This window comes from Salminus brasiliensis, chromosome 3 (genome assembly GCF_030463535.1).
Source record: "Salminus brasiliensis chromosome 3, fSalBra1.hap2, whole genome shotgun sequence".
NCBI lineage: Eukaryota > Metazoa > Chordata > Actinopteri > Characiformes > Bryconidae > Salminus > Salminus brasiliensis.
This window is the reverse complement of record NC_132880.1, coordinates 435,065-448,358: the sequence shown is the minus strand read 5'-3', so window position 1 is coordinate 448,358 and position 13,294 is coordinate 435,065. Positions and strand designations below refer to the sequence as shown.

General features: G+C 47.6%; 1 protein-coding gene across 1 annotated transcript in view; it reads right to left on the bottom strand.

The window, feature by feature from the left end:
• LOC140551013 (caspase recruitment domain-containing protein 10) overlaps positions 1-10,215 on the bottom strand; it is a 14,989-nt gene extending 4,774 nt beyond the window's left edge. Inside the window, 17 exon segments of the mRNA XM_072674384.1 lie at positions 4-114; positions 243-349; positions 462-508; positions 946-986; positions 988-1,035; positions 1,813-1,844; positions 2,344-2,380; positions 2,509-2,597; positions 2,899-3,085; positions 3,608-3,733; positions 3,812-3,931; positions 4,196-4,372; positions 4,876-5,014; positions 5,211-5,397; positions 6,108-6,245; positions 6,666-6,899; positions 10,163-10,215. Of these exon segments, the coding sequence (XP_072530485.1) occupies positions 4-114; positions 243-349; positions 462-508; positions 946-986; positions 988-1,035; positions 1,813-1,844; positions 2,344-2,380; positions 2,509-2,597; positions 2,899-3,085; positions 3,608-3,733; positions 3,812-3,931; positions 4,196-4,372; positions 4,876-5,014; positions 5,211-5,397; positions 6,108-6,245; positions 6,666-6,899; positions 10,163-10,169 (1,827 nt within the window). The 5' untranslated portion in view covers positions 10,170-10,215.
• Positions 10,216-13,294: the final 3,079 nt, after the last annotated feature.

Here is a 13,294-nt window from a genome sequence, read left to right as displayed (position 1 = left end):
TACCGTCTGCACGAATATCCCTGTACGGTTGCCTCCGACTACAGTGATGTCATCAGCCAGGCTCACATTCCTGGGGGGAGCGGTAGACGAGGGAACAGCTGGCAGGGCTCTGGACTGAGCGATGGAGAAAAATATATGTAATTAAAAATTGTATGTGTCAATTTTAAATTGTGTGTGTGCGTAAGTGTGTGTGTGTGTTTGTGTGTTTGTGTGTGTGTGTGTGTGTGTGTGTGTGTGTGTACTCACTGTAGTAAGGGTTTGCTGGGTTCGGGCTGGTTTACCAGATCAGGAGGGAAAAACTGAGATGGCAGAGAAGCACACGACTCCCACAGAGACGACTCAGAGTCATCTACACCCACACACACACACACACACACACACACACACACAGTGAAAACAAGAGGGTTAATATATAGCTGTAGCAGTGTATGTGTGTGTGTGTGTGTGTGTGTGTGTCAGACCTGTAACAGTGTCGGCCTCATCACTGCCCCACGAGTCCTGGTCAAACCTGAAACACAGCAGACACACACTGTCACACACTGACCGACTGACGATGGTCAACAGTGGCGTGTGTGTGTGTGTGTGCTGAGTGTGGGCTACAGCACTGGGATGTGGGGTTCTGTGGAGTGATGATGGAGCTCCATCCAATACCACTAGGATGAGATGGAGAGGCAGAACTGGTCATCCAAAACCAGAACCTCACTGATGGTCTCACTTTTTGAATGCAATCAAATCTTCCTTACAGCAATGTCCCAATATCTAGTGCAAAGTCTTTCCAGAAGAGCAGAAGCAGTTACTGCAGCAAAGCAGATTAACTCCCAGCTGAAATTTCAGCAGAAATGCTGGAAGTGCAGGTGTCCACATACTTTTGGACGGTGTTGTGTTGGATGTATTGAATGATAGTGTGTGTGTGTGTGTGTGTGTGTGTGTGTGTGAGAGACTCACTCTGTGTTCACTCTGCGGTTGATGGAGTTCATGCAGGGGGGGGAACGGGAATATGGACAGCCTGTTTATGTCCTTCGCACTGTCACACAGCTACACACACACACACACACACACACACACACACACACACACACACACACACACACACACACACAGGAACATATTTTTCAACATTCTCTGCAAAATTAAAGTTTGAACAAACTCATTCCGAGGGTGGGTTTGGTAGGTTTGGTGTGGTTCTAGATAACCTCCCCCAGTCAGAGCTGTTCTACAGTGGAGGTTCTAGATAAGCTCCTCCAGTCAGAGCTGTGGTTCTACAGTGGAGGTGAAGGGAAGCAGACGTCTGAAGCTCTACTAAAAGCTCCTCACAGAAAGTTCTTCACCTAATGGTGATGAAGACGCTGCCTGATGCCTGAGACACGGTTCTACCAGAGTTCTGAGAAGAGTTCGGCTCTAGAACCTGCTTTTAGAACCAGATCATTAAAATGGTGGAGGGATACATGCTGCAGGGTGTAGTGCAGCTACAGAAAGTAGTCCCTAAAGAAAACTGGATTAGTGGAGATTCTCTATTCACTATTTTACCTTCATCATCATCATCATCATCATCATCATCATTCCATATAAAACTCAGAAGACTCGTGTAGCTGCACTGGTGGGTTTGGATAGGAGATAAATTATGGGCTGTATCTGTGTTGTAGTCATGGCGACCGACGCCTGCTTCCATTCACCTCCACTGTACAGAGATCAGAGTGGGTCAGTTTCTCTACAGTGAAGCTCAGTTTCACACTGAACCCCCGACTCTGACTGAGCTCAGCTCTCACTCTGAGATCTACAGAGCATTTTAAAATGAGTTAAAATTGTACTGACCGGACTGAAGAGATTCTCCTCAGAGTTTGAGTCTGGAACACACACACACACACACACACACACACACAGTATAGTTAAAGAGGGTTTTGATGAGCTCATAAGTGGAAGCAAGTGTGTTAAAACAAGAAGAACAGGGAGTTTCCAACACCAACACACCTGAACACACCTGAACACACCTGAACACACCTGTTCAGATAGGGATGAACATCTGTTTTTTTCAGTGCCCCCCTTGAAGTTCCCCCACTAATGTGTTCTATAATAACTACTGTTGCTCGTTTAACAAGCTGAGAGAACACTGGTAAAAAAAAACATTCAACCCAGTGAGAGAACTGTAGCTCCGCCTCCTCAGTGTATATCACAATACCTACATTTAGAGCGTTATTAATATTCACCCTAATGAGAGACTGTAGCTCCGCCTCCTCAGTGTATATCACAGTACCTACATTTAGAGCGTTATTAATATTGTAATAATCTATACAATAAAATTTCTACATAGTTTCATGTGGTCCAGAGGAAGCCTGCCTCTCTTACCTTCTGACTGTTCACTGTTCTGGCCAGTAGAGGGTGACTGTGAATAACAGAAACAATAAATGTACTCAGCATGAGATGAATATTAACTATAAATACAATGAAAATCATAAACAGAGGGCAGCCATTATTCACATTACATGTGTGTGTGTGTGTGTGTGTGTGTACCTTGTGCAGTAGCTGGTGTGTGCCATTGTGGTGCTCAAGACTGAGAGAACAGCAGGGACCAAAACACTGATCCTCACTGAGCAGGAGAACTCAGACTGCATTCACACACACACACACACACACACACACACACACACACACACTGAGAGATTATCATTTGCATGCTGCTTTAAATATGTTTTTTGACCAAACAAACCAGCAGCACACCTTCAAAACAGAAAAGCAGACGTGGTTCATGTTGAGCTGAAATCCAGACTCAGCACCAGCACCACGATCCACAGTCTATTAATTTATCACTGATGATTTATTAATAACTGTTCTTTGATCATTTAATCATATTTTAACCAAATTACTGAGTAATGAAGCCCTTGCTGCAGTGAAGAGCAGTACTGACCCCGTGCCTGCAGGGGGCGCTGCTCTGCTCTCGGTTTCTCTCGTTTTTCTCCTTTTCTTTCTCCAGCTCTCTCTGCAGCTGGTCCAGGCTGCTCTGCAGCTCCGCTATTCTCTTACGCAGACGGTTCTTATCCAGCAGACAGTCCGTGAACTCCATCTGCAGACTGTCACGACTGCGCAGAGCCTACACACACACACACACACACACACACACACACACACACGTCACTGTTTCTGTGTATCTGTATTTGTTCAGCGTGTCTGTATTCAGATTTGAGCAGGAAGTGGTGTGGCCTAAACATGACGCTCATTATTTTATGTCATTGTGCAGGAAGTGATGAATCTGTCAGTGAGTGATCTACATGGGCTACATGAAGTGGGGGGCTGTGCTGGACAGTGACTGAGCTGTAATGGTCTCTCAGTCAGTAAATATCTCAATTAAAGCAGATGTGTGTGAACTTGGTGTGTTTTGGGGTCAGGTTGGGGTCAGGCTGGGGTCAGTTTGTATAGAAATATGGTTTATTGTGGAGCTCAGTGGGGCAGTGTTCAGGTCAGGCTACTTTAGTACTGCTGGTGGTCGGCTGCGTCGAATACTTTACATAAACATCCTTTACTAGACTCTGCTGATCTGGTACTTATGTGGATCCGTGAGCTAGTCAGCTCTGCCTGCAGATTTACTGAGGCCATGAGCTCCAGATCGTGGTACCTGGTCCCTCTCCCTCTCCAGTTCCATGATCTGGTTGAAGTAGGACACACTCCTCTTCTGCTCCGCCTCCCAGTCCAGCTGCAGGGTCTGCACCTTCAGCTGCAGCTGCTCACACTGAGCCTCCAGCTGCACAAACACACACACACAGGTCAGCACGCTGATGCAGGGTCAGCTGATGGGAAGGTTCGTGGAGTTCTGTCTGACCTTCTCTCTGGCTGCCTCAGCGCTCTCCACCTCCGCCTGCAGTCTGAGGACGGTACTGCACAACTCCTGCCTTTGCTCTGCTGCCTCTCTGCGGTCCTGCTGTAGGATGTCCAGTAGAGCCTGAGTGGGCACACACACACACACACACACACACACACACAGAGACAGACACACAGTTAGTGGGAGTTACTAGGAGTTACTGGAAGTTACTGGTGAGTTAGTAGGATTTACTGATGAGTTAGTAGGATTTACTGATGAGTTAGTGGGAGTTACCGGTGAGTTAGTGGGAGTTAGTGGAGTTAGTGGGAGTTACACATGAGTTACTGGTGAGTTACTGGAGTTACTGGGAGTTATGGTGAGAATAATCTTGTGCTCTTTTTTTACCTGAGTGCCAGTGAAGTGGTCTTTCAGTGCTTCAGTGGGCTGCAGTAATGCGTCATGTCCAGCAGGGGAGCTGTCTGCATTCACGCAAACTGCACTGGTCTTTTTCATGGACAGGGTGGGGGTTAAGTTTCCAGTACTTTTCTCCGCCTCCATCAGTCTGTTCTTCAGCTGCTCCACCTGCAACACACAGCAGTTCACTTAGACCTGTGGGAGGGGTTCAGACCCTCAGCTCTTCTCCTATTGGTCAGGCTGGACGCTGGGCTTAAGTTATCCGGCTAAACAGAGAAATCCTGCAGGTGCAGTTGTGGAGCAGTGTGGACCGGCGTGCTGAGGTGTACGGGGTGTAACGGTCGATCATAATGCTGGGGTAATCTATCACAAAGGGCTGGATTACTGCACTGCACTGCTCGACTAGACCAGTCAGATCACTGATGGTATCATGAAGTCTGAAGAGGACTTGGGACGAGGTGGGGTGATGATCATCATCCAACATCCTGACTTCACTAATGCTCTTCTTGCTAAATGCAATCAAATCCTCACAGCAATGCTCCTTCTCCAGAATCTAGTAGAAAGTCTTCTTCTCTGGACAGTAGAGACAGTTACTCCAACAGAAGCAGGATCAGCTCTTTAATACCCCTGAAATACTGAATTAGCAGGTGTCCCAATACTTTTGTCCATACCTGTGTGAGTAACTCTCTCTCACGGTTAGAGGCTTTGCGCTGCTCCTCCAGAGCTCTGGAGTATTTCACTGTCTGCTCTAAAAGCCTCTCCTTCAGTCTGCCCAGCTCTCTCGTCCCCGCCTCCCAGTCCTGCCTTAGCCTGACACACACACACACACACACACACAAGGACAATGCATGTTTACAGTATGGGGTGTTTCTCAATTCTTTAACATGCTTTAAAAAAGACAAGCAACATAGTATCTCTGTGTGTAATTGTGTGTGTGTGTGTCTGAGCATGTATGTGTGTGTGTTTGTGTGTGTGTGAGCATGTATGAGAAAGTGTGTGTGTGTACCTCTCCAGCTGTGCCCTGTCTTGTCTGAGCTCCTGTGTTTTCCTCTCGGCTCGGCTGCGCTCCTCCTCGGCCACTCTGCAGCGCTGGGAGAGCCTCCGCTCACACAGCCGGGCGTTCCGCACCTGATCCCTCAGCTTCCTCACCTCCACCAGCAGGAACTGAGTCAAACCCTCTGGACCCTCCTCATCTACGCATGCACACACACACACACACATTCAGGAACCATAACACGCATGTTTGTGGACAGCCCTTCTAATGAGTGCATTCAGCTACTTTAAGCTGCACCCATTGCTGACACAGATGTGCAAATGCACACACAGCTTGTCTAGTCCCTGTAGAGAAGAAGTACTGCCAATAGAATAGGACTCTCTGGAGCAGATCAACATCATGACCCTATTGGCTCCATGCTGCCTAATAATGCCAGGCGTGGGCTAGAGGGGTATAAAGCCCCCCAGCATTGAGCTGTGGAGCAGTGGAAGAGCTGTGTTCTCTGGAGTGATGGTGGTGGAGGAGCTCCATCCAGTACTTTTAGGTGAGTTGGGAAGGAGGAGGTGGGGTGGTGATCATCCTGATCTTACTAACACTCACACTCACACACACTGTGACAGAATGCAGTCAAATTCTCACAGCAATGTTCCTCCAAAATCTAGTAGAAAGCCTACTTCACTGGACAGTAGAGATTCCACTACTTTTTAATACTCCTGATTTCAGAAGAAACAATGCATGGACAGGTGTCCCAATACTTTTGTCCATTCAACCAACACAGACGTTTAATTTAATAAATAGGCACATTTGAATGGTTTGTTGATATGGAACCACTGGCTGCATTAAAGAACCTCTGAGGAAATACACATGATACACACACACACACACACACACACACACACACAAACATACCAAGCATCATAGAGCAGCGCTGTGTGGCCTGTCGGCCTGTGAGCTGCGTGTACTGGTCTGGATGGTAGAACTCCAGTGACTCCATGAAAGCCTGCAGCCCCCGTTCACCCCGGCCCCTCAGGATGTCCAATAAACGACCTGGAGAACAGCACAGCAACCAATCAGCAATCAGAACACTCCTAACTAACACATCTCCAGCAGCACCACCTTCGCACTGAGGGAGGCCTGTGACGGTCAGATGAGCAGGTTTAGAGTCATGGCTGAAAGAAGTGTACTCTAGACGTCTCACTCACTCACTCTCTCTCTCTCACTCACTCACCCACTCACTCACCCACTCTCTCTCTCTCTCTCACTCTCTCACTCACTCACTCACTCACTCACCCACTCTCTCACTCACTCACCCACTCTCTCACTGACCCTCTCTCTCTCACTGACCCTCTCTCTCTCATTGACCCTCTCTCTCTCTCTCTCTCTCTCTCTCAGTGTGATTTAGCTGGTCTGTAAGTATATAGGGTATATATATAAGTATATAGGGAATAAGGGTGCCCGTGTTCTGACCGGCCTTGCTGATCCGCAGTGGGAGCTGACTGGAATTCAGAACCTCGTCCTCGTCCTGCTCGTCAATGACCTTACACTGCCGCAGGTACGGGGTCATTTTAGCCGGGTTCAGGATGCGGGTCAGTTTGTGTCTGACCCCCTCCACTCTCTCCCACATTTCCTCAGACGCCTCCTCACCCCAGGGGGGCGCCTCCGATCCCTCGGAGTCACCAATACAGGGCCACTCACACACACCTGCACACACACACAGAGACAGAGAGTAAGCAGACGATAGGGTAAACTTTATGGTTTTGGTATCAAGCAAGAGAAAAGTGGGAGAACTCCCAGTCTTCCCAGTGAGCTGCTCTGAAGGTGGTTCACAAAACCAGTTACCTTACTAATCTAGGCGACAGTGCCAGCTGTATAGTTACATGGGGAGTGTTTACCTCTCTAATTTTAGATCCAACCCGTTCATTAGTACTCTCACCCTATCCCATGTAATGCTCCCGACACATGCACAACCAGAACCGTCACCAGACATCTAACACACTTGGAGGAAGGCGCCGGGTACCCAGCTCTGATGCATCGGCTAGCAGGCGTCTGTGCCGGCCAGCATCACACTGGAGTGATGTGGGCAGAGAGCAAGGCCAATTGTGCTCTCCCAGGATCCATCTGCTGATGGCGAGTATTTCTCCTGTGTTTTAAAACAGGTCAGTTTGTCCCGCATCATGAGGGGTTAATTAGCCAGCTGGCGTAGTCTCGTACTTAGTGGAAGTGTAATAGTTGAGCCCTCCTGTGTAGAGTAATGGCCTATAAAGGGGCTCATGACTGCCACTAGAACACTAGCTAGCATGCTAGCTATGGTTTACTCGGTTGTTGACCTTGCTTGCTTTGGGTGTTGACTGATTAAACTGTGTGTGCTAACTTAGCTGAGGAGCTTACTGAGCTGGTTGTCTTGTTAACTGCTAGGTACCTGTGCCAGAGTTAGTTAGTGTTGGAGCATCTACCTATAAAATCTACCGAATGTTCCCGCAGCCAGGAGGGTGTACTGTTCACACTCTGGGTACAAGCGTGGTTGCACTGTGGTCACTTGTGGTCACTTGTGGTCAGAGTAAAAGCCCAGAGCTAGCTCTGGATCCCATTCGTAGCAGTGTAGCACAGAGAGGTGACTGATGCTGGCCTGGCTGCAGTTGTAGAGCAGTAAGATGATTGGTAGGGATTTGGTGGACTATCAAACCTCTATGAAATCCAACTGTGTTGGTCTAAATATACAGTGGATACTTTGAGTAAATTACAGGGCTGGTACCCAGCAGTGCAGGACAGACGGTCAGGAGTTGTGGATTCCCTGATGAGGCTCAGGGATCAGGCGCGGCAGGGAGCAATGGGAGTTTTTTAGCTTGTGGGATCTTCCCATTATCTCATCCAGAGCAGATGTGGAGGTTTCTCAGATGGGCAGAATGTGGCATAAAGCTGAGCTTTGTGTTGTGCCTGTAATTTATGAGGAGCTGATCAGCGGGGAGGACGTCTGTCTCACTTCTCAGGAATGCAAACAGCACCATCAGGCCCTCCCCTACACACTGCCTGATACTCATCAGAGAGAGGAGAAAGGAGAGAGAGAGAGAGAGAGAGAGAGACTGGCAGTAAGAGTGGGACAGAGGAGAACTTTCTGATTATGCTGCTCAAGCCCCAACATCTGAGAGTGTGGGACAGGGTCTAGACATGCAAAGGTGGAACTTCCTGTCTGATAAGACCTGCATGGCCATGCCTGTTTGCCTCTCTGGAAGCCTGTGTTTGAGGGGGTGCGCGTTTGGGAAGAGGTGGTGGGCGTTGGGTTGGGTAGGGGTGGTGGGTAGAGAGTAACCCTACACCTCTACCAGTCCAGCCCTGGAACAGACCACCACACACCTGCCTGTCTGCCCTTCAGCACCGGCCACAGCATCTCAGAGCTGTGCAAACGGACTCTACTGTGAACCATTTGGGACATTAGTAGTTCGGAGGGTCAGATGAGCGCGAAGTCACAACCAGTTCTGATATTAAATTAGTAAAATTACAGTGAAATCAGAGAGCGGCTAAAACAAGTGTAGAATTTCAAAATCCCCTGAGATCCATTTTCACATTCCACAGTTTCCACCATCGTTCTTAGATGTGCTAAGAGTACTAGAACAATTCTTGGATATGCCAAACATGGGTTCTAGGAACTTGAGATTTTTTAGTTCTATAAATGTTCTTAGATATTTTTGGAAATCTAGAGGTACAACAAGTTTTTAGAGTTTTACAATTTTGGAGTCCTAACTGTTCTTAGATACTCCAAGAATTTCAGAACCCTGAGGTTCTCCAGTTGGTCTTAAATATTCTTGGAATTGTGGAATTTGGGGTTTTTACAGCTGTTTTAGATAAGCTGAGAGTTTAAATATTGGAATTCTGGATGTTCAACAAGTGACACAATTAGAAATCTAGAAATTCTGGAGTTCTGAAAGTCTTAGTATATGTAAGAGTTCTTAGATAAACCTAACATTCCTGGAGTTCTATTAGCATTCATATATATATATACAGAATATATAGCTCAATTTTGAAAAAATAAAAAGCAGAGCTTCAGAGCTTCAATGTCTTGTAAAATTTAATTCCATATATATATATATAGACATTGAAGCTCTGCTTTTTGTTTTTTTGTTTTTTCAAAATTGAGTTGAATTGTACCAGTGCTGATTATGTATAGAGTTCTAGACTCTAGATTTTGGAGCTCTCCAGGTGTTGACAGATATATTTAGAATTGTGTTAGTTTGTATTGGACAGCTGCCCTGGTAGAAATCCAGGTGGAGTCCTACAGTAAACCCCATCATCTGAGCTGGTGGAGCTCAGCTGTCAGTGAGGCCCATTCAGCTCTTTCTGCCTTCAGGGCAGATGATTCAGGCATTTCTCGACCCTGTGTCCCCCCCCCCCCCCCCCCCCCCCCCCACCCCCACCCCTCTCTCTCTCTCTCTCTCTCTCTCTCTCTCTCTTACTCTCTCTCGCTCTCTTACTCGCTTGTTGCTGTACACAGATACCAGGCAGGTTGGGGCAGGATGCTGGAATCTGTTTGGCCTGAATGCCACTGCCATTCACTGAGTAACGCTGTACCCTACTCAAGACACGGTCAGATTCATGAGCATTACTCAGGGTTAATGAGTATATGAAGAATGCTCAGAGAAATCTCCAGCACTGAATAGTCGTATCCATCTGTCTGCATGGCTGATTACATCAAAGATTCACCTGCGTCTGGGACATCGGACCAAGCCGGACAGCAGAACTAGCCCACAGTAGAGTGGACAGACAGAGGCTGCTCTCCCCTTTGACAGCATCCTCCCTGAACTGAACACGGTTCAGGTAACAGAGGAGAACAGTGTCTGTACAGGTGAAGGAGAGTTCTGACAGTTTGTCACTCAGTGGAAACAGAGTAACAGTCAGGGAGGCTCTGTAGGCTCTTTAGCGTAGCCTCTCGGTCCAGTGCAGGACAGCAGTTTCAGGTAGAAGTCACTCACCGCTCATTTCTCCGGCTGAAGTGCAGGAAGGGATCCTGTGGAGGAGGCTGGAGTCCGAGTCTCTGACAGAAGAAACCGTGAGGAGGTCTGGAGCTACGACTTCACTCTACTGACTCGACACAGAAACCTGTGTTCCCTCTCTCCCTCTCTCTCTCTCCCTCTCTCTCTCTCTATCTCTGCCCACACACACACACTATACACACCTCCACTCCCCCACCAAGCACACACACCTTCCACACTCCTCCAGGAGCACACACTGTGTGTTCACTCTTTACTCTGCCAGTAAGGCCATTTCCTTCACTTTGCCCCCTTTACTGCTCTGATAACAGAGCGGAGCTTTCAGAGGGACTGGACCTCAGCAGAGAGTCTGATCTGCAGGTTTATAGACTCATACATCAGATTGTCCTGCCATTCAGGTCAATGGTTAACTTACATATTGTTAAACAAGCTGGCAGCGCTGAGGAAACGGGAAATGCACACAAGGAACATGAGGAACACTTTCCCTTCAACTCAGCCCAGGTCTTCAGGTATTGTGTTGGGAAAATATGGACTGGCTCAAATCTAATCAGTCGAGTCCAGACTGAGTCCAGGGTTGATAACAGACGGAGGTGCTGATGGTCTGATTAACTCTGCTGTCAGACTGAAGCCCTTCTAGAGTAATCAGAATCACAGCACTGGGAGGAGTTTCAGCTCTGGTCCAGACTACGAACACTAAACCACTGGAGGTCAGGCCAGTCATGTGGGCGGTGTTATGTGACATCATACACATACAAGTAGCTATAAGTAATAATAATATACCTAATATATGCATTATACGCTATATGCCCAAATGTTTGTGGACACCCCTTCTAATGAAAGAATGCTACTTTAAGTTGCCTCCACTGCTGACACAGATGTGCAAATGCACACACACATACACAGCTATCTAGTCCCTGTAGAGAAGTACTGCCAAAATGAACCTTTTGGCACCTTGCCTGGGGGGTATGAAGCCCCCAGCATTGAGCTGTGGAGCAGTATGAGTGTATTCTCAGGAATGCTGGTGGATGGTGCTCCATCCAATACAATTTTGGATGGGATGAGGTGGGGTGGTGATCATCATCCAACATCTTGACCTCACTTACATTCTTGTGGCTGCATGCAATCACATCCTCACAGCAATGCTCTTTCTCCAGAATCTAGTAGAAGGTCTTCTTCTCTGGACGGTAGAAACAGTTACTCCTACAGAAGCAGGATCCACTCTTTTAATACCCCTGATTTTAGATGAAGCAGTGAATGAGCAGGTGTCCCAATACTTTTGTCAGTTTACAGTATACTGTATGAGTAAGTTTCTCTCTGTAATGATACGAGATGAGAGCTGTGCCGCTTCAGTATGACTCAACATTTACATTTTGTTTTGTCTTTCAGCTGGTAATGGTTGCGTAAGTCTGCAGACGATCAATACTTGTAGTAATCCAGAGGTGCAGTAGAGCCGGTCATGTGAGGACTCAGTAAGCCTACAGCTTGAGAAGGACCTCTGCACTTGTGATCAGTCACTGGTGAGTAAAGGCCACATCAGTGAGTACAAATCCATAGCTGGCCCAACCCTTTCACTGGTGTTTGACTGAAGATCCACTAGTGGGAGCTGTTGTTTGTGGTCGATGAGCCGGTTACAGCCGGTCTGTGGCTCACCCGGAGTGGAGTGTGTGTGGGATTGGCCAGAAACTCCTAGAGGGTCTGAATGTGTCACTCAACAAACCTGAGCCAACTTAGTGACTCATGAAGCTTCGTATTACCTGAATCTTTTATTAATAACAAAAAACAGAGTAAGGAGCAGCGTGCCCCCACACGCCGTCCCACCTCTCACATCACTTCCCCACACTGCCAGACCTGCCACTCACAGCCGAGGAGACCCACTTTATTATTATTATTATTATTATTATTATTATTAGTAGTAGTAGTAGTAGTAGTAGTAGTGTATAGCTTTATAGGTAGAAATAAAATAGGGTCAATAAGAAAGAGAGAGTGTGTGTGTGCGGGTTCTTGTGTTGATGTAAATGTGTGTGTTGCTGTAGGGGAGGAATGTGGTGTCCCAGTAAATCAGACTCAGCCCAAACCCGGACCGAAGCCCCCCGTGCCCCCTGGTCTCAGGGCCTGTCTCTGTGGAGGAGCAGTATAATCACAGCTCTGTCTGCTGAAGAATGAGCCTCTCTCACGCTGCAGGGGAAGCGGGGGATAAAGGAGCCGGCGCTGGACAGACATTTAACCCAGCCTGACATCAGCCAGCAGCTGACCAGTGCTGGAGGGCGTGATGGACGGGTGCTCAGACACAGCCATGACACTGTGGGGTCCGGACAGTGGAGCCCCTGCAGATCGGGAAGCAACATCCGTCCCCATCAGACAGACAGACGGACAATACAGATAAAGACAGACAGGCAGGCAGAGAGAGAGAGAGAGAGAGAGAGAGAGAGAGAGAGAGAGAGAGAGAGAGATAGACAGACAGACAGACAGACAAACAGACATAGATAGATAGATAGATAGATAGATAGATAGATAGATAGACGCGCAGACAGGTAGGCAGACATACGGACAGATAGGCAGGCAGACAGATAGACAGACAGACAGGCAGACAGATAGATAGATAGATAGATAGACACAGGAAACACACACTCACACACATGCTCAGTGTTCACACAGTGTAAATAAACTTGTTTAACTGAATGATTATTGATTTTGTTTAAAATCGGACGCAGGTCTTTACAGCTCTATAAATACACCCCCCTTCCTGCGCTCCACTGACTGGACGAAGGGGGTACCCACTCGTCCAGTCACTGTGTCGCCAGCAGCAGACGCTGCAGATGAATAACAGTTTCCTGGAGACGCGAAGGCTGTTCCTCGAGGAACAGCGCATCACCCTGGGCTGCAGGCAGGAAGGAAGAGCTTTAGTAAACAGTTACACAGAGGTGTTCCTCAGGGCTCTATTCTAGGCCCTGTATCTATCCAGGTTATTTTAAAACTCTGACGTGGAAAAAGAACAGAAGAACAATCAGGTTGCTCCGGGCGGTGTTTTAAGTTTTCTGGGTTTGCGTGTCAGCCCCAACATAACGTTCCTAAACCAGTTAGAACTAAACTGGTTAGAACTAAACCAGTTAGAAA